This window comes from Lygodium microphyllum, chromosome 18 (genome assembly GCF_053477565.2).
Source record: "Lygodium microphyllum isolate KBCC chromosome 18, Lygodium_microphyllum_v1.1.10, whole genome shotgun sequence".
Taxonomy (NCBI): domain Eukaryota; kingdom Viridiplantae; phylum Streptophyta; class Polypodiopsida; order Schizaeales; family Lygodiaceae; genus Lygodium; species Lygodium microphyllum.
In genome coordinates, this window is record NC_141152.1 from 121,995,119 (window position 1) to 122,016,121 (window position 21,003).

At 45.2% G+C, this 21,003-nt stretch overlaps 1 protein-coding gene across 1 annotated transcript in view; it reads right to left on the reverse strand.

Moving 5' to 3' along the window:
• Window positions 1-20,284, reverse strand: part of LOC148021320 (GTPase LSG1-1-like) — a 29,840-nt gene extending 9,556 nt beyond the window's left edge. The window contains exons 1-4 of the mRNA XM_087699193.1: window positions 20,074-20,284; window positions 19,412-19,673; window positions 19,232-19,330; window positions 18,913-18,999 (exon numbers count right to left, since the gene is read on the reverse strand). Of these exons, the coding sequence (XP_087555319.1) occupies window positions 18,913-18,999; window positions 19,232-19,330; window positions 19,412-19,623 (398 nt within the window). The 5' untranslated portion in view covers window positions 19,624-19,673; window positions 20,074-20,284. The remainder of the gene's footprint in view (window positions 1-18,912; window positions 19,000-19,231; window positions 19,331-19,411; window positions 19,674-20,073) is intronic.
• Between the last annotated feature and the right edge of the window lie 719 nt (window positions 20,285-21,003).

The following is a 21,003-nucleotide window of genomic DNA, read 5'->3' on the forward strand; positions in this document are numbered from 1 at the left end:
ACTGGGCAGAGAGGGAAGCAATAAATGCATATGAGTACAAGTCGTCAACCTGTAAATGCAGCCAATCCAAGGGCTGATAAGAGACCAAGAGTGCCTAGAAGTGGAGTACCTGCAAAACATGCAGATCTGCCCTGCTTAAGGCCTAGCACAGGTTACCTAGCACCAAGAACAAATCACTCAGGTCACAAAAGACCAGCCAATATGAAACATAGCAAAAGAATGAGTCTGTCCACCTGAAAACAGGCCGCCCAGTCTGCAAAACTGCTGCCCAACCTGAATAACTGCTGCCCAGCTGAAAGGAGGCTGCTAAGATTCAAAACGCAGATGCACGGGGGGGATGCCTGCATGAAAACACAGGCAATGTAGGGCCTAGTCCTGCACAAATTGGTGCTGCCCAGCCTATATAATAGCCACCCACATCAAAATGCAGATCTGTCCCTGGTAAACACAGTCTATAGGGCTGGAAATAGGCTGCCCTGCCCTGTCGGATGACAAACGCAGAGGCAGCAACACGTGTGGATGGCGCCTAGCTGGTTTTGTCGGGACAACACACTCCTCTTCAAGATCTCCAACTCCCATGCATGGCTCTAATACCATGTGAGTGCACACAATGGAAAGAGGAAAGTGAACACGAAGAGGAGACGAAGAGAGAACACAAAAGAGAGAAGGAACAATGTGACTCCAATGGCTGAAGGTACAAGGCTACAACAATCAACCCCAACACGCAACTCTATGCGTCAATGTGGGCACCAGACAGTAGCAAGGGGATGAGAGGATGAGGAGGGCTGCTGATCACAAAGGATCAATAATGGATAACAAGAGTACGAGGACAAGCCACCAATATATAGGCAAACTCAAGCCAAAAGTGGCTAGGCCCAAAATAGGATACCCGAGACAGCCAAAAGTGCCCAAAAGAAATGCAATATTGTGGCCTCCATCTAAAGCGCCTGAAGCACATATAATGATAAGCAAATTCAATGTCAAAGCTCTTAATGTCCTCGTCTAACTCTGACTATGTCAGAGTGCAGCGATGTGGAAGCGTAGGACAAAGACTGAGAGAGAGTGAACACAGAGAAAAGAGAGAGAGAGAAAGAGAGAGAGAAAGAGACAGTGTAAACACAGAAAATCTGCAGTGTAGTATGCTGTATAAGAGTGCAAAAATACACAAGGGGGTAGAGGAAATATATGCGTATGTCTCCGACTTGATGACCTCAATCTCCGTCAGCCCGAGCACAGTCTGTCTCAGCCAACAGATCTTCAAGATCAGAATCTGAAATCACTGAAGAGTGAATAATTAAGTGTGCCACAGGAACCGGCTATAAATAGCCAAGAAATAATTTAAAAACTGTATCAGGTTGGCTGCATTAAATGCAGCTGACAGCAGAAAACTGGCCGACTATGCAGTCCGACTGCACTGCTGACGTGGCACTGATGAGTGGCACCTCCTCTGCCATACTGTGCTAACATGGCACTAACTGTCCAAGAAATGACTGGCTAACACCCCCTCTCTGATCCTGGACGGGTGAAAAGACTGAGGGATCTAGAATGCTGCTGAAGAAGAGCCTGAGGAAGAGCCTTCGTAAACAAATCTGCAAGATTATCCTCTGTCTTGCAATACTCCACATCAATGGTCCCATCCAAAAGTTTGTTCCGAATGAAGTGATACTAGATCTCAATGTGCTTCGTCCGGGCATGGAATACTGGATTCCATACCAAGGCAATGCAACTCTCATTGTCGCACCACAGAAGAGTAGGACGAGTTTGGGGCCAGCCAAGCTCCTTCAACAATCTCCGAAGCCACACTACCTCACATGTGGTGGAAGACACAGCCCAATACTCCGCCTCAGTAAAAGAAAGGACTCTTGTGGGCTGCTTCTTGCTACTCCAAGAGATAACACATGTACCCAAGATAAAACAATAGCCTATAGTAGACCGTCAATGGTCCACATCGCCAGCCCAATCCGAGTCACTCCAACTTGCACGAACCAGATCTGAAGCATCTGAACTTGCGGGATAAGAAATCCCTAAGTCAGAGGTTCCCCTCAAATACCGAAGAATCCTCAAGGCAACTTGCCAATGCACCTGTTTGGGTTCCATTATGAACCCTGCCAAAAGACCCACAACAAAACAAAGATCAACACGAGTGTTGAGAAGCCAAATCAAGGATCCAATCAATTGACGGTAGCGTGAAGCATCCATCACAGAGAATCTGAGTGTGAAGTGGCCTTCCGATTCGGATCCATAGAATAGTAATGGGCCGATCTCAAATGTCACCAAGAGCTCCTGAATGTATCCCAACTTCGACTGAAGAGACGAGTCAATCTTCTCATTCCATGTACACTGAGCCTGTTTGAGGCCATACAAGGCCTTCTTCAATATGTAAACTTTCCCATCCGAGGATCCAAAGCCAGGAGGCTCCTTAACATAGATCTCCTCTTGCAAGTCACCATTTGGAAAGGCCCACTTCACATCCAACTGATAAACAGGCCATCTCCTATGGCCAGCCAAGGCAAGAACAGCTCCAATAGTTACCATACGAGTAGTGGGGGCAAAAGTATCATGGAAATCAATGCATGGGCGCTGAGCAAAACCTTTAGCAACAAGGCAAGCCTTGTGCTTGTCCAAAGAACCATCGCTAAGGTACTTGGTCTTGAAGACCCACTTGACACCAATCACCTTCTTGTGAGAGGGATGAGGCACAAGAGACCAAGTGCCATTCCTCTCAATAGCCTCCAACTCAGCTTCCATGGCCTTCCGCCAATGATCAGACTACAAAGCCTCCTTCATTGAAGCATTCTCTCGATCCTGCATAGCACGGGTCAGCAAACAATAGTTGGAGCAAACAAGCTCTGAAGAATGTGCCTCGTTTCTCCATCCCCTCAATCCCTGAATCTCGCAGGGTGTCAAGGGCCCAACGAGGAGAAGGACGAACCTCTCCCCGTCGCTCTCCATCTACTGAAGACTCAAGAACATCCACCGACGAAAGCTCCTCGAGGGTAGCCGATGCAAGAGAAGACTCTGAATCCGAAGAAGAATCTGCATCAAGAGGCTCTAGCTCCAAAGAAACTGTCTCAAGAGCCCAACTCTCCCCTGGATCTCCAAGGACGGGGTGCTCCTCACCCCCCTCTGTGGCCAATACTTCCACGAACTGCATATCTTGGCTCGTGTAGACATCCCGCTTAACGCGATCAAACAAACGATAACCTTGGGATTGGGAGCTATAGCCAACAAAAACCTGTCGTCGGGAAGCCGTCTCGAACTTACCACGCTGCATCTTCGGAATGTGCATATAAGCGTCACACCCAAAGATCCTGAAATAAGAGGCATCAGGCTTAGTCTCGAAGTAAGCCTCAAAAGGTGTCGTCCTGTCAACGGCCGAAGTAGGATATCGATTAAGGATGTGAACTGCGGTAGCCACTGCCTTGGCCCACAGAAACTAAGATGTATGTCGGTGCTCCATCATGGTACGTGCCATCTCAATCACACTTCAGTTCTTCCGCTCCAAAATGCCATTCTCTTGGGGAGTGTTGGTGTTAGCAAACTCATGTGAATGCCCCTATCTGCACAAAAACGAGCAAACTCATTAGACATAAATTCACCTCCCTTGTCTGAACGCAAGGTCTTCAATCGCCGACCAAAACGGTTCTCCTCAAAAAGAAGTCAATCCTTGAATTGAGAAAAAGCCTCTGACTTCAAAGTCAAGAAATAGGCCCAAGTCATCCTGCTGTAGTCATCTACAATCAACATGAAGTACAAGCTCCCCTTCAAGAACTCGGTCCTCATCGGGCCACAAAGATCCGTAGATACAAGCTCCATGGGTGAAGTAGACCGCCTAGAAGCTTTGTTGGAAATCGCATCCCAATGCAGTTTCCCACGAATACAGGAGACACATGGCTGATGGCTCACCACTATGTCCGGCAAGCCTTGGACAAACGACCCTCGCGATGCCTTCCGAAGGTACTTGTAGTTCACGTGGCCAAATCGAGCATGCCATAGCTCGGACTGTGTCTGAGAAGTAAGAAGAAGAGAAGTAAGAGCTGAAGAAGACTTCAATTTGTAGACTCAATTCTCCTCATACCCTACAGAGAGAACCTTTCTCGATCCACGATCAAGGACTCGAACAGTATCACTATCAAACTCCACCAAGAGGCCAAGAGCACAAATCTTATGAACTGAAAGTAAATGATACCCCAATCCTGGCACATGCAATACCTTAGAGGTGTGGGTACCACCACGTCCATCTGGAATAAGCTGCATCTCACCTCACGCAGCAATAGACACAGAAGAGCTATCTCCAATGAGAATCTGCCCACGCGAAGGTCACAAATGGGTAACACCAACGGAAGGAGTCATGTGCTGTGAGGCACCACAATCCACAATCCACTCTTGAGCCTATGGAGCTGTCATCGCAACATCAGAAGTCGTTGGTGTAGAGTTCTCAATGACTGCTAAGTGTCGAAAAGCAACTGATGAGAGTATAGCCACCGCTCCAAAGTCCTTCGTGTCCTTCTTTTTTGTATCTTTTTGTCTTTGTCGAGGTAATCCTTCTTCCAGTGACCGGTCTTACCACAGATATGGCAAGTTGATTCCTTTTCCTTGTCCTTCTTGGATTTGTTGTCCTTCTTCTTCTTTTGGTCCTTCCCCTTTTTCTGAGAGGCTTGACCAACCAATGCCTCCGATTTGGAAGCATTCTCTCCCTTCAATTGTTCCTCCTGGTCCAAGACCATAGGAACCAACTCTTTCCACCAAAGAGTCAACTCCCGCCCTGAAGCAATAAGAGCGGAATAAAAAGTACCGAAACATGGCGGCAACTGGGATAGTAAAGTGATCGCCATGTCTTCGGAGGAAGTAGGCTTCCCCGCATTTTGAACCTGCATTTGAAGCTGCCGAAGCTTGTTGATGTGTTCCCGAAGCGAAAAAGACTTATTCACGGACAAAGTCCACATCTGCACCTCCAAAGAAACCCTCTTCATCAGGATCATCCGGTTGTACATCTCGTCGAGCTCCAGCTATATCTCACGAGCCACCGTCAAGTGCTCGATGTGAGCTATCACGATTGTGGTGCAAGACAGAAACAGAAAATATCAAATCCTGGCATTCAATTTGTCCCAATGAGACTGGGCCTTGGTCAACTCCGCACGAGCATTGAAAGAGAGTTTGGACTCATCCCTCGCCGAGGGCCTGTTAATCTCCTCCATCACCAATTTTGCCAAATCATAAGACTCTAAAATGGCCAACATCATCACCCGCAAGATGCGGTAATTGTCATCATTAAGCTTTTGATCCATTGGAAGAGCCTGATACCATGTCAAGGTGCAGCGATGCGGAAGCGCAGACAAAGACTGAGAGAGAGTGAACAAAGAGAGGAGAGAGAGAGAGAGAGAGAGAGAGAGACAAAGAGAGTGTAAACGCAGAAAATCTGCGGTGTAGTATGTTGTATAAGAGTGCAGAAATACACAAGGGGACAGAGGAAATATATGCGTATGTCTCCGACTTGATGATCTCGATCTCCGTCAGCCCGAGCACAGTCTGTCTCAGCCAACAGATCTTCAAGATCAGAATCTGAAATCACTGAAGAGTGAATAATAAAGTGTGCCATAGGAACCGGCTATAAATAGCCAAGTAATAATAAAAAAACAGCATCAAGTCGGCTGCATTAAATGAAATCGATAGCAGAAAATTAGCCGACTGTGCAGTCTAATTGCACTGCTGACGTGGCATTGATGACGTGGCACCTCCTCTGCCGTACTGTACTGACGTGGCACTGACTGTCCAGGAAATGATTGGCTAACAGACTAAGGCACACGGACAGGAGATGACCACACAAGACACACGACTACTAACATTGGACATCTAAGACACAAACACAACCATATATAATACACTTGGACAATGCCCATGTTCGAATGATCTTGAGTATGCCAAGATGATGTGGTAGGAGAGCCACATGGTTGGCGATGCTAGGCCTCGGCAGCAAGATCATGTGTGTAGCCAACAAATCATGACAACAAGTTTGCATGTTGGATCACAAACTTTCCTATAGGTTAAGCTAAGCTAGACTGCCTAGATCTTTAAGTTACTTCAGCCAAGCCCATATAGGGTACATATGCTAACTACACTTGTCTCTTTAGACTACAATAGGTTTGATATGAAGCACTAGTATGCAGTTTCTAGTTTCTCTTCTAGTAATTACATGTTGAGTTTTGTATTTCAATTAAGAACTAAGTTGCAAGAATCCATTGATCATGACTGGGTTGAAGGCATGGATTTTTGACCCTTGTCTTGGTGATTACGCCTCAACATCCTTGATCAACATTGAGATGGAGATTGTGTTTTCCCCGCCAAGACCAGGTGCTTTCTCCTCCTACTTCAATTACACTTCATTAGGATGTTCTCCTTCCTATCGTAGTGGATTGCCACATGTTGCTTATGCCTTTACATTCTTGCCCAGCATTCAGGCCCTCTCCCAAGATCGCACCTACAACATTTGGCCAAAACAAGAGCATACAAAGTGAGTGATGTCTATATACATCCCTTTCATTAGTAGTGCTCTTTGATTTTCTCGTATGTAGCCCATACTCCTCTATAACCTACCCAGAAACTCTCATGGAATTCTTTCATCACCCACGACTGTATAGTCCTGTCACAAACTACTCTCAATGGTTGCTCTCCTCTTATCCTTGAGTGTTTCCATAGCAATCTCTCTCTCAAGAAGTATCCATAGGATTTTCTTTTGATCCTTTTAAACTTAGCATCACTCCAATCAACCTCTAGTCAAAGTGCTAAAATATTGACTGATTTTCAGTCATTCTCCTATATACATAGCCTCATCAAAGCTTTCAATAGCCAAAACATGACAAAAGTAATCTACATGTGTGGCTGAAATCTCAGCCTCATCATCAGCAAGAAGAGACTTCTCATCATCAAATCTAGCTCTATATATCTACAATTAGATTGTCCTTACTTGCAATGTGCTTAAACTTGAGGCTCATGGACTTGATGTACGATCCACCTAAGCATAGCAATTGTGTGTGTGTATGTGTATGTATGTATATATAAACATACACCCGTACATGCACGTGTATAGAGAAAAATCCCTTTGTTTAGAGTTTACAAACATGAAGAACTAGTAATAGATTATAACTGAATGGCATAGATAGCTTGGTGTAATCATACATAAAAAAGTTCAATGGGCGACACTCCAGACAGTGTGCCTATAAATATGGCAATGACTCCACATATGTATCATCCCACACATTCATTCCTTTTGACACTTTGTCACTCCTTCCATATTCTTCTCTCCTTTCTCCATCCTCACTACCGTTCACACCCGCAAGGAGAACATTACGATTTGTGGCTTCGGCATCCATCTCCACCCATGTGGTTGTCAACCCTCTATTGAGAAATCACATCATTCAGATCAATTCCCTTCTTCATTCCCATTTTTGGTTTCCATTTCCAGCCCCAAAAAGTTTTTCGAGACGCCTCCAGAGAGAGTCAAAGCCCCACTAATGCGACTTCAATGGGTGAGACTCCAGACTGTTTGTGCCTATATATACAACACTACCCATTCATTCACCACTCCCCAACATACTTTTTTCATTTATTCGTGAGACATTCGTCTCTCCTCTCTCCTTCCACCATCTCCATCTGCTACTACCATGCGTCAATCATCTCCTTCCCAAATCTGCATTTATGGTAGCAATGGCTTCTCATTAGTTGGCGTCCTCCATCAGTTGGCATCAATCGGCGTCATCATCATGGGTAGATGGAGTTTGCATTTGGCTTTCTAGCTGCTCTTCTTCCACATGGCGTCACATCTTGAGTAGGCATCATTATCTCCATGTTAGTAGTCGTGAGTCTTGTGTGGTAATCTCCTACTTATAAGCCTCAATATGAGTCAAACGAGGACATTAGGAGCTCTGACATTGTATTTGTCTATCATTTTGTGTGTTTTAACCACTTTAGATGGAGGGCACATTGGTGCATTTATTTTTTGTACACTTTTGGCTATTTTTTAGGGGTTTGACCACATTTAGGGTTTTCCCTCTTTTATGCCTATATATAGGCAACCTACCCTCCCACTTTCATCGTCCATTATCCATCATTGATCTTTCGTGAACAGCCAACCCTTCTCATGCTCTCATCCCCTTGCTACCGTCTGGCGCCCACACTGACACGTAGAGCTACATGTTAGGGCTGACTATTGCAGCCTTGTACCTTCAACCATTGCAGTCACATCATTCCTTCTCTCTCCCGCGTTCTCTTTGTCTCCTCCTCCTATCCATGTTCACTTTCCTCTTTTCGTTGTGCACTCTCATGTGGTATCAGAGCCGTGCGTGGAAGCCGAAGATCTCGAAGAGGAGTGTGTTATCTGCAACAAAACTTGCCAGGCATCATCCCCACATGCTGCAAACCTTGCAATTGGAGTCAAACAGGGCAAGGTGGCTTGTTTCCAGCCCTTCAATTAAGGCTGCATTTACCAGGGCAGATTTGTGTTTTGCTCCTAGGCGGCCTCTACCAGGTTGGGCGGCATCATTACTACACCCAATCAACGTCAAACAGGCTGGGTGGCCATTCTATTGGCTAGGGGACACCAAAACAGAACTAAATTTTCTGCAGGCAGTCCCCCGGTACACGTGCTACAGAACTAGGGCCAACATTACCTGCGTTTTGGGTGCAGGCAGCCCCTATATCTGTGTTTTGTGCAAGCAGGTCACAGTCCTCCTAGGCAGCAGCTCTTCTCAGCTGGGCAGCACTGTTCTCTGTTGGGCGTCCTGTTTACATGTGGACAGCATCCTTTCTATGCTGCATTTCAAATTAGCTGGTCTTTGCAGACCAGGGTGACTTCTTTTTTGTGCTGGGCGGCCTCTTTTTTCAGGCCAGCAACAAGGCAGATTTGCATTTATTGCAGGTACACCATTTCCGAGCATTCCTAGTACATGCATGTACAGCTTGAAGACCTGTTTTCCTCTGCATTTACTGCTCCCTTTCTCTGCCGGGCATTGTGGGTTCCCTTTGGCAACGGATACTCCCCATCCACCTTGCCCCAATCAGCCTTCTTCTGTATCATGGCCCGACAGACCCCCATTATACCGAGGACACCTCTTATTGGTCACCTTTATTCCAGTGGCAACATCTTCTTTGTTTTCTTGCAGGAATTTTATTGAAGGACATCTATGGCCAACATATATGCTATGTGAGATCATGTTGTTCAAGATCATTCAGACTAACCACCATTTGTCCTACTGCAGTAAGAACAATTATACCACCGAATACTGTCAACTTCAACCTTTGCTCCCCACACCACCAAAGCACACACATCTACCACTGGGCACTCCTTGTGCCACACCTCCCTTCTAGCCACAATGATTGTTCTACATCGGCTATCAAAGTATTACGCTCAAAGCAATTAAGATGCATCCGATGCGCACTAAGTCCTTACGAGCAAAAGGAGGATCACCAGGCGCCAAGACCTCCTGCAATTGCCACAATGCGCTACGAAGGTTTTTGCCACCTATTTTCAAGTCCAATGGCTTCCACGGCCACAACCTATGGTCCTACAATCCGCTCCACTAAGAGAGTGATTGTTGGATACCATCTTCTCGTCAGTCCACTCCTTTAAGAGACTATGGTTGTCCAACTCCTTCCTCTTTTTTAACTCCACCATCTGCTCCACTTAGACACAGTGACAATTGTCCACCCGTGGCTTCTCAGGAGCTATCTATTTCCTCACCTCCCTTGTCTTACCCCATGGATAGCAACTTCGATGCGGGAATTGAGGAGATTCAATGTGATACCCCTCCCTCCACTCCCTCTTCTACTCAGGTTTGAGGGGCTATCTCTAGGAGCTATCTAGTGTCTATTCAATTGGAGCCCCAAATACCTTCTTCGACACTGCCAACAGCACTTCCTTCATCATCACACTCTTTGGAGGCCATGATCCATGAGTTTCTTGATTCCCTCTCTCTCTCATCCATTCAAAGGAGGATTCAAAGGGGGCACATCTTTCTTCTTCTTCAAAGAGAGATCCCATTCCTTCGGCTTTCGAGGGGGTCCTTTTTCATCCTACAATTCTTCACGCCCCTTTTCGACAACCCTTTACCTTGTTGAGGTGGTTGACATCTCTATGCCACATCACCCATTTCATCCCCTATTTCCTCATCTATTTATTTATCCTCTTTTTACTATTGGCATCCAGGATCTACAAGTTCTTAGTTTGGAGCTTTGGATGATTTAGCCATGGCTTAGTGGCTAGGCCTTCATATACCTTCTAGCATGGAGTAATGGAGCTTGTGGCTTCTCTCCCCAGGTTGAGTTTCCGGTTCTATCAACTCGTCCTGTCTACTATTCTTCACTACATGTTACCTTCTTCTTCTCTCTCACACTCCTCTCTCTCTCCTTTTTGGGCCTAAGAGGGGGTCTTGAGAAACCAAGTCATTCAATATATTTTCCTTCGTCCATTCCTCTTTTTGGTTTCCATTTACAGCCCCAAAAAGGCTTTGGGCACCTCCCATAAGAGTCAAGACATCACCCGAGAGACTTCAGTGCGCAACACTCCAGATAGTCTGTGCCTATAAATACAGCACTGACTCCACCAGTTTATCATCCCGCACATTCATTCCTTCTAACACTGTGTCACTCTCTTCCATATTTTCCTCTCCTTTCTCCATCCTCTCCACCACCACTCCAACCAACTACCCCCACGACTTGGCATCCCCCTCCAAGAACCCCACTCCATCCAACTCTCCCACAACATGGCACACCCCTCGCCCCAACCGCCCCCCCAAGAAAAACCCCGCTCCCTCCCTCCCCCTCCAAAAAACCCCACTCCATCCAACTCTTCTTCAACATGGCATACCAAGGGGCCCCCTTTAAAAACCCAAGGGACATTACAGTTCATCACTTCTACATCCATCTCCACCTAGCATTTTGCAACCTACATCATTCAACGCCATCCCTCCTCACCTAGCATCATATAGTTACACCCTCTTTATCAAGCCTACATCAAATACCTACGTTTTTATGTTTACTTCACTCTTGAAGGGTTGCCCAACAATTGCCTTTTTGCAGCCACTTACACAAAGCGATCTCTATCAAATATTCTAATGCTTCTTTGTCTACATTTACTTCCTGCAACATTTGCATTTGCAGCCTCTTGGGCTCCTAAAGACTCAGTAACAAGGTTTCAGCTGCTGTCCATCTTATCTTGGCTAATTCCCTCCTGTTTTTTGCTGATTTTGTGATCCATTACCCTCCCCACTATGTGTGAACTCCGTTTAGTGCAGTTTGTGTTGTGCTTTGGCTGTACTCTCTCTCTCCTCCTACTCGTTTTATCTTCCTGTCCTCTCCAAATGGCTCCCCCCTACTACCCTATTGATGACAAACTTCACACCCCTGATTACTTAACATGGAGTGCTATCATGAAAGTATGGTTTGCGAAGAAGCGGTTATAGTATGTTGTTTATGGAGCTATTGATATGGTTTGCGCACGAGGGGTTATGGTATGTTGTTTATGAAGCTATTGATTGTCCTGAGTAGCCCACTCCCCTTCAAGCAGATTTTGACGAGGACAACCATGAGGAAGTTGTGCTCACATGGGATTCCAATGATGCCCATGCATTTTCTGCTCTTCTTCACTGTATCTCTAAAGAGGTTCTTTCGATGGTTACCTCCTGCAAGACAGCTTTAAAAATATAGGCAAAGCTTCAGATGTTGTACGAGACACCCTCAACCATGTGTGCAGCTACACTATATGAACAACTCCAGCAAATGAAGTTTGTGTTAAACTAAAACACACTTTACAACTGATTAGCATTTTTAAACAGCCCCAAAACACGCTGAATTCATGAAAAACGCAAATTTGATGCGATTTGAGAGAGTTTCAGTGACCCCCCAAGACCCTAATTTTTTGGGGCACCTTTCAACATCTATAAATAGACGGGCTGCCCACCATTCAGCCTCATCCTTTTGTGCAGGTTTCTCACTCTACCATGCAGATTTCAGCCATCAGCCACCTACCATCTGCTGTCCAACCACCACCGTCTGCAGCCCATCACTATCCAGCCCTAGGCAGCCTGTCTTCAGCCATCTGTTGTATCATCATAGCACCTAATCAGCCTGTGTTTTCAGCATCTAGAACTAGGTGATAGGCTGCTGCCATCTCCCCCACTAGGCGACCGCTACAATACTTTGCATTTTTGCTATCTAGTAGGCCGTCTACATCAACAAACGCCTCTCCTATTATTGCCACAATACCCTGACACTCTGAAGATCAACATTTAGTGTTTCCCGCACTCCGACACTTCAATTGATGGTCATAGCACTTGGGATCTGTCTCCGGTGGACATCACTCTCCGACACTACATTACTCTGCCCTTTGGGTGTTCTATACACTCTTACATTTATTTACAACATTTATTCACTTCAAAGTTTCTTCTCTTTGTGTTTGTGTTTGTATTTGTGTTTGAGTTTTGAGTTTTTGCATTTTGCATTTAGGGTTTGAGTTTTGCTTGTCTCTCTCCGAGTCTTTGTGTTTCACTCTTAGTCATACATGCTGTGTTTCCTCAGTGCAAACCCTAGCATATCTTCACATGGTATCAAAGCCGCTACTCTTCTAAAGAGTATCCTACCATGATTGTGGAGGCTAGTCTTTGAGCGAGACTCACACGCGACTCAATTTTGACTCGATGTCTCAGGCACCTTTTTCTTCGGATCCTATGACGCCCTGTCAAGCTTCTCCATCGTTCGAGGCTCTGAGAAGGCATTATGGTCTCCAGGAGGAGGTAGACACACCACCTTTACCATCTTCTTCTTCTCGTTTTGGTCATCTTACAAATGAAGAGTTTGAGGAGTACTTACACATCACGTATAGTTCGGTTTACACTCCTCCAACGAGTGCTACTACTCCATCTAGACCAATTGGTGCAACTGGCCATCTCTCTAATCTTGGAGGAACTACAGCATTCGGCACGTCTGGTGATCCATCTCCATTATCTCAACCAAGCCTTATGTCAAGTTCATATAACCCATTTGAGTCATATGAGCTAAAACCCTCTCTTGTTTCTCCTTTTGCCATGCAGAAGCTGGATGGTTTTCAGTTTGTTAACTTTAATAGAGGAGGCTCTCGAAGCAAATATCCTTCATCAAGTATGTCTCTACCATCTGTTTCATTTGAGCAAGTAAACCACACTTCTCAACTCCCTCCCATCCCACCACTATGTTCTTCACATTCTAATCTACTCACATTTTCATTCCAACATCTTGGATTACATTCCACTTCCGCTCAAAGCACACCAGGGATCGGATCTTCCATCTCAGCTCCTAGCACCTCGGATGACCACATCACCACCACTAGAAAGCAGCTGAGGAAGGGGCCACTAAGCCCTTCCCACGATCCGAAGAAGAGGATTCCTTCCGCAGCTTAAACTTCACCTTAGCCGAAGGATCGGAATCAGAATCTGAGACAGATGATGACTCGTCGGAGAAGTCCGCATTCCACTTTGTCTTTTGCTCCTTATTCTTCCTCGATGCAGCTAACTCTTTGCAGTCCTTCTTGAAATGACCCTTCTTGCCACAATGGTAACATTGGGCCTTCAACTTCTTCATCTTCGAACCCCTCTGAAGCTGCAAGAGCCTCACCTGAACCTCCATAATGTGACGGAAGCTTCCCCTGTAGTCGCAAAGTAGCCTCATGCTCAAGTAGCATCGAGGACATATTAAGAAAACTAACAGGAGTCGTAGATGTCTGTGCCCATAAAGCATTCGCCACTCCATCAAACTCCCGAGGAAGCTTGTAGAGTACCGTACCAACAAGATGTGCCTCTAATAGGACAAACTGCACAGTGCGAAGCTGATCCTAGAGTTGAGTAACTCGAAGTAGGAATGATTGAATTGTATCTTTGGGTTCAAACTTCAGCTGCTGCTGGAGCTGGCCATAGAGAGTAACGGCCCGCATGGTGAAGGAGCCTCGTACATCAACTGCAACTTCGACCATATGTTGGAGGATGTCTGGCAAGAGGTGACCGCCGGTAGGACTTCTTTGGAAATACACCAAAGAAAGGCTAAATAACGAATCCCATGTAAGCATTGCCTCCTCATGGTTGTCTTCATCAAAATCAGATGGAACAGGAGAAGGTTGTTGAGGACGTGCCATAGCTCCGCCAATCACGTACCATAATCGCTTCTGGATAAACCAAGCCTTCATCGCCACACTCCACATGTAATAATCAAGTCCATGGAGCTTGTCATCAGTGAATGTGCATGGAGGAGCCATCTGGAGAGGATTTAGAAAAGAAGTAGAGAAAAGAAGGGATGGGGATAGGGAACACAGCCAAAACCACGAGCACAGACTGCAAAAAGCAAGAATTAGCATACAGTATAACCCAAAATCTGATCAAAATAAGATAAAAGCTGCTGTAAGAAGTCAAAAAATCTGTCAAAAACAGCCCGATAATGGAAGCGCCCAACCAAGAGGAGAGGCATAGACACCAAAACGCATGCTGAAATGGATGCGGAGGCTGTACGGATGCTCATGTCAGCAAAAAACGCAGGCAAAACTAGACGCCTGATTGAAGCAGTAGCTGCCTGATCAGCAAGAGGTAAAACAGTCTTGAAATCAGCCGGAAAACACAGTAGAAACACAAATCTTGAAATCCGATACCATGTCACAAGTGGTGCAGCAATGGAAGCATAAACATGTGCTGAAATAAACGGCTGTGGAAGCACTGGCACCTGCTCCCTCTCCCCAGAAACTGTCAAGTGATGAATAAATGGTGGAGGAGGAAGCCTAGCAATAAATAGAGCAAATAAATGCCAAAAATATGACTGGTCAGACAGCATTAAATGCTAGCTGACTGGCTGCAAATAATGCCAAAACCTCAATAAACAATGGCAAATAAAATGCCTAAATAATCTCTGATGCCAGCCAGCTGAACCACAAGTCCAGACTCAACCATGAGCTGACTAATCTACTAACAAGATCATCTCTACAAGTTGCAGAAGGCCCTCTATGGCCTGAAGCAAACTCCTAGGTCTTGGTGTTGAGAAACCCTTTACCCGCAGTTTGCATTTTTGCATTTCTGCGTTTTGCATTTAGGGTTTGCAGCCCCAAAAGGGGCACCATCCTAGACTAACTGTGCCTATTTATAGGCCACTCTCTCATTCATTCCTCAAGGTTGATTCATTCATTCCATCACCTCTTCTCTCCAGCCTCGCCACTACCCTCACCCCTCTGTAGGAGGACATTGCAGTTCTTGTTTCGTGGCTATCTTCATCATCTTCCTTGTGCCACGGCACCCTTGTTCCCTTGTATCACATTCACTCCATGATTCAGGTCTTCATCATTCCATTCATCAGAGTTTCTTCTCTCTTCTATTCTTTTCTCCCTGTTTGCCGAGTTCACACCGTGTTCCTCCCCGCAAACCCTATTGTCTTGCTAGTACGTCATCTTTTGACATGGTATCGGACCTAGATCTGCTCACCTAGCAGCAAAGATCCTCCACTCCAATGAAGGCAAAGACCAGTGGTGGTTCAGCATCCATTTCTCTTCTTCCGCTGCATCAACACGTTTTTTGGCGGCTGTTCTAAGCTGCGTTTGCAGCCTGCAGCTCAGCCAAACCAGCCCAAGGCTCAGCCCAGCTTGTGTTTGCAGCTGGCCGACCTCCGCTTGCTCTGCTCAACTCCTGGCGGTTGTTTTCTATCGCTGGCCTGCTCCGCCCTACATCATGGCGGCTGTTTCCTGTCAGCAAGCGGCTTAGCTCGTGCTGCCGCTGGCTACACCCAATCTGCTTGCATTTTTCAAGCAACTGCTGCTGGCAACACTGGCTGCAGACTAGCAGTTCTGCCCAGCCAGCTGGCGGTTCTTCCTTCTGTTGATCTGTGTTTACAACAAGCGGTTCCTCCCTATCCCCTTGCATTTGCACAAGCTGTTGTTGGTGGCTCAGCCAATCAGCTGGCGGCACAACCAGCACTATTGTTTCTTAGCTGGCAGCCTTTTCCACAACCGACAGCTACACCTTAACTGCTGGTGGTTCTTCCTGACCACTAGTGGTTCAGCCCATTTCTAGCCCTTCCCCTGCCCTCCCACCCCTTGAGGCGGACATTGTGGCTTGTGGTTTGTGACTACCCCTCCCTTCTCCAGTTTGCCACACTGGTACCATGGCATCTCCACCGACAGATTGCCCTCCTACTGGGTGTTCCTACTACGGCACGAATGGTCATCCCACTGAAGACTATCGACTTCGACCTTTGCTCCCCGCTCCTCCGGAGTATATGTGTCTTACACCAAGCACTTCTTGTGCCACCTCTCCTTTCTAGGCCACAGAGATTGTTCTACATCAGCTATCGGAGTATTATGCTCAAGGCAATAAGCTACACCCAACATGCACTAAGTCCTTTCAAGCACACTGAGGCTCTAAGACCTTACGAGGCGATAAGCCCTCCTGGAGACCACCCCACAGTGCGGAGGTTTCCCCCACCCACTTCCGGGTATAGTGGCTTCCACGGCCCACATCTCCTCCACAGTCCACTCTCTTGAGAGCCCGTGACTATTCTCCACCCTTGGCTCATCTTGAGCCTCCTTCTCCGCCCTCTTCCACTCAGATTCGAGAGGCCACTTCTAGGTGCTTTCCGGCTGCTTTTTCCGCGCCCCAAATACCTTCTTCGGCACAACCGACGGCACTTTCTACGTCATCAAATGCTTCGCAATCTGTGAGCCATGAGCGGTTTGATTCCCTTTCTCTCTCAGACTCGAATTCAAAGGGGAATTTTCTTACTTCGCCCTCAGAGGAGGCTTCCAGTTCTTCTTCGGCTTCAAAGGAGGCTCCAACTTCTACTTCCTTCGATTCAGAGAGGAACCCTATGTGCCATGAAGTTCTTCACCCACCACCACCTTTTACTTTTTCGAGTGGCTCTCCTTTAAGTAATCGTTTCTTCTCCTCATACCCAGGATCTAGAGGATCCACCTAGATTGGGGCCCTTGGGTCTTCAACAGCGACTTGGTGACTAGGCCTTTGTATTCCTTCTTCATCCAATCTCTTGACTATCTTCAAAGGTCTCCTTTCAGGTGGTATTCTTAGATTACAAGGTGGATCTACTTCGTCCCTTGGTCAACATGGAGCCATCTCCCAAGATCGAGTATAGGCATATCCTTATGATTCTCGACACCACACAAAGTCTAACATTCCTCCTATGCATTGCATGTTTTCATTATCTTTGTACTAGGGTGCTTGGGCAAGTGAACAATTTTCCCACGAGGGACATTGTCCAAGTGCCACCTACTGCATGAGCATTCTTCAGCATGTAGCCTTGAATCTACGTCTCACTCTTCTCTTGTTCCCCTTTTTTGGGCCTAAGAGGGGGTGTTGAGAACCCCTTCACCTGCAATTTGTGTTTTTTGCGTTTAGGGTTTACGTTTAGGATTTGCAGCCTCAAAAAGGGGCACCATCCTAGACTGACTATGCCTATTTATAGACCACTCTCTCATTCATTCCTCACGGCTGATTCATTCAGTCCATCACCTCTTCTCTCCAGCCGCTCCACTACCCTCACACCCCTTCAAGAGAACATTGCGGTTCTTGTTTCGTGGTTGTCTTCATCATCTTCCTTGTGCTACAACACCCTTGTTCCCTTGTATCACATTCACTCCATGATTCAAGACTTCATCATTCCATTCATCAGAGTTTCTTCTCTCTTCTCTTCTCTTCTCTTCTCCATGTTTGCCGAGTTCACACCGTGTTTCTCCCCGCAAACCCTATTGTCTCACTCATACGTCATCTTTTGACACTTGGTATCAACAAATTGATCAATTCTTTCTACAAAGTACTTCCATCGATCACATCATGACCCCAACCTTTATTATAAGGTTGAGGAAAATAGATGTGCATTGGTCATATTGTATGTGGATGGCGTGATTATCACAAGGAGTGACTCACATCAGGCGGATTGGACTCCACAAGTTTTGCAAGAAGTGTTCAACGTAACAAACATTCGTATCCTTCACTTCTTCATTGGTCTTGAGATTTGTTAGTTGACACAATGCATATTTATTTCCTGGCACAAGTATATCTCTAAACTTCTTTCGGAGTTTGATATGGCTAAGTGTAAGCCCATCTCATGCCCCATAAACCCTAAGTCCAAGTTGGTGACTACTGAAGATCCCCTACCAAATGCTACTCGGTATAAGTGCCTTAGTGCCTCCTTGATCTACCTTATTCACACTAGGCCAAACATTTCTTCCATGGTGGCATTGCTATCTTCTTTCATAAAGACCCTTAGTCAAGCTCACCAACAAGTTGCTTTGCACATGTTATGCTATTTACATAGGCCTTGATCCTATGGGATCATATATGGAGAGGGGACCACTCTTGCTGGATAAAGTGACTCAGATTGGGCAGGCAACATGGAGTCTCAACACTCTACTGTAGGTCAACTTGATCACCCACATGACCAAGTGTACTACAACATCATAGACTAAAGGGAAATCATTGCTTGAATACCTGCTCGTTTGTAGCTAGGACTCAACACAAACTGTCATGTCATCAAACTGTTGCTACATGTAATGATAATCGTTTTCATGCTGCACCTCTACTCAAATTAAAACTTCCAACTCAATAAAAAGGGTGAAAACAAATGCAAGTAAAGAATCAACACAAATAATCAGTACATTGACATGAGAAATAAGAGATACGAGGCTGTTGTTGGAAAATACTGGTAGTTTTGAGTTGTAGTAGTTCTACAAAAAGATGCATATACAAAGAGTAAGTTCATCCATAGTTATGGTGTTAAAAACCTCCAATAGTTAATTCACATTGGAACCGTTCTAAATTTGTCAACTTCATAAACTTGGAGCATGATTCAGCAGAAGAAGTCAATTCAAAAGACCAATGAGACAAAATTCATGTACAATACTACCTTGCTAATTCTCGTCGCCAGTTCAAGAATGACTGCCTTTCTTGAGCATCCAGCTCTTCAGATGTCATGTTGCCATGCCATTGAGGTCTGCAAGATAAATTTTACAAACAAAAGTCTGAATATATCCCAAATAAAAAGCAGGCACATAAGCACAAATCCACACTCACTATGGTGCACATTTGTGTATTTCAAAATATGAAATATGAATTGCATTCACCATGCTCAATCAGGCAGCCTCCCGACTAGAAAATTGACACCTGACAAACTGTATGCAGTGCAGAAGCTGGGATTATTTCCACCTTGACTTATCAAGACACACCTGCGAGGAATTTTTAGACTTGATTGGTGCAGAGCTTCCTCTGCCTTCTGCTGCTTCTGCTTCTCCTCAGGGTTCAAACCATCTTCATCAGAGCCCTCTCTGTACAGACCCAGGCATGTGATCTGAATTGGCAAACATTGAACCACAAACAAACTAAAAGCTGGGCCTCTCAAGACTTACGCAGCAACAAGAACTTCAGGAAGCGGGTTAACAGATGAGAAGACCCGGCCCGCAAGCTCTGCCTCCTCAACAACGGTGTCCAAGTCCCGGACATCGATCACAGATTCAAGCACAGGTTTATTTTCTGCTATTGCCCGCTGCCGCTGGGTTTTATCAGAACGCTGCTGTCTGATGAGAGCCTGGCCAAGGCCATCTTTCGACTTATGCCCCATGGTGTGTGGCAACGGAAATCTTCACTGTTATATGAAGACGTGATGAAAACCTGTATAAACAAAACGAAATCAGAGCCCCATTCTGTGTGGCAATAGAAATCAAACTGTTATAGGAAGATGTGAATGAATTCTGTATAAACAAGAAGAAATCGGAGGGAAAAACCATCTATTTAACCTGGCCCCTTGCCCCTTTGTTTTTGTGAACTATGCAAATACAAAAGAAGCTTTTCTAACGAAAACCTCATATGCAACATCCACGAGATGTGATTTCGACTGTAATTGAACACAGAAAAATATGCAACTGCAGAAGTGAACTATAGTTAAGCTCCATGCCCACAGCATCACATATGAAACTGTAATGTTGCGAGAGATTGAACTCCTCGTTCCAGACGATTTGAGCACTCGTGCAAAAAGAATGGAGACCTGTGAAAAATGATCAGGAAGACCAACCTGGAAAAACGGGTCGACCAGTTGCGTCAGTCTGTCAGTGATGATGAACCGTGTGTGCACAAGGAATCGCACCTTCGAAGGCGAAGGGACACTCTGGGTGTACCTGGTTTCTTCAGAAAACACAAAGGAGCCTTAGGGGTCTCTTACGGTTGATAATGGAATTTGTTCGCCGTCTGTGTCACAGCGAATCGCTAAAAGTGAGAGGAAAACATGTAAATATCTACTCTAGTGTCACTTCTTACTACTAATATCACTAGCTTCTCTGCCGAGGAACGCTAGGTCACTTCGAGGCAACTAAATAATTCATTTCTCTTTTTTTTCTCCTTTTTTGCTCTGTTTTTAATTTTTTTAATTTACTTTTTCTCTCTCAAATTTTCTATGTTTAATTTTCTCTCTTTTTGCTTTTTATTTTAGTTTCTTTTCCTCTTTTGGTTTTCTCTCTTCCTCTCCTTTTTTCTCTCCTTGCTTTTCTTTTCTCTCCTCTCTTTTCCTTCTCTCTCCCTCTTCTCTTTTTTTCTTTTTTTCTTCTTCTTCTTCTCTCTCTCTCTCTCTCTATTCTCTTTTTAAATTTTTTCTTTTCTCTCTATTTTTTATTCTTTTTTTTTAATTTTATATTTCCTCTCTCTATAAATTTTATTTTTTCTCTATATATAATTCTCTTTTTATTCTCTCTCTCTCTCTCCGCCCTTTTTTCTCCTCCCCTTTTTTTTAATTTTCCTTCTTTTTTTCTCTTCCTCTATCTCTTTTAAATTTTATATTTCCTCCCTCTCTCTCTCTTTTTCTCTCTCTCCTCTCTCAAAAAATATTTAAATTTAAAAAAAACTCTTCTCTTTTCTCTTTTTCCCCATCTCTCTTCCTCTTTCTTCTTCTTATTCTTCCCTCTCTCTCTCTCCTCTTTTTTTATTCTTCTCTCTTTAATTTTTTTATTTT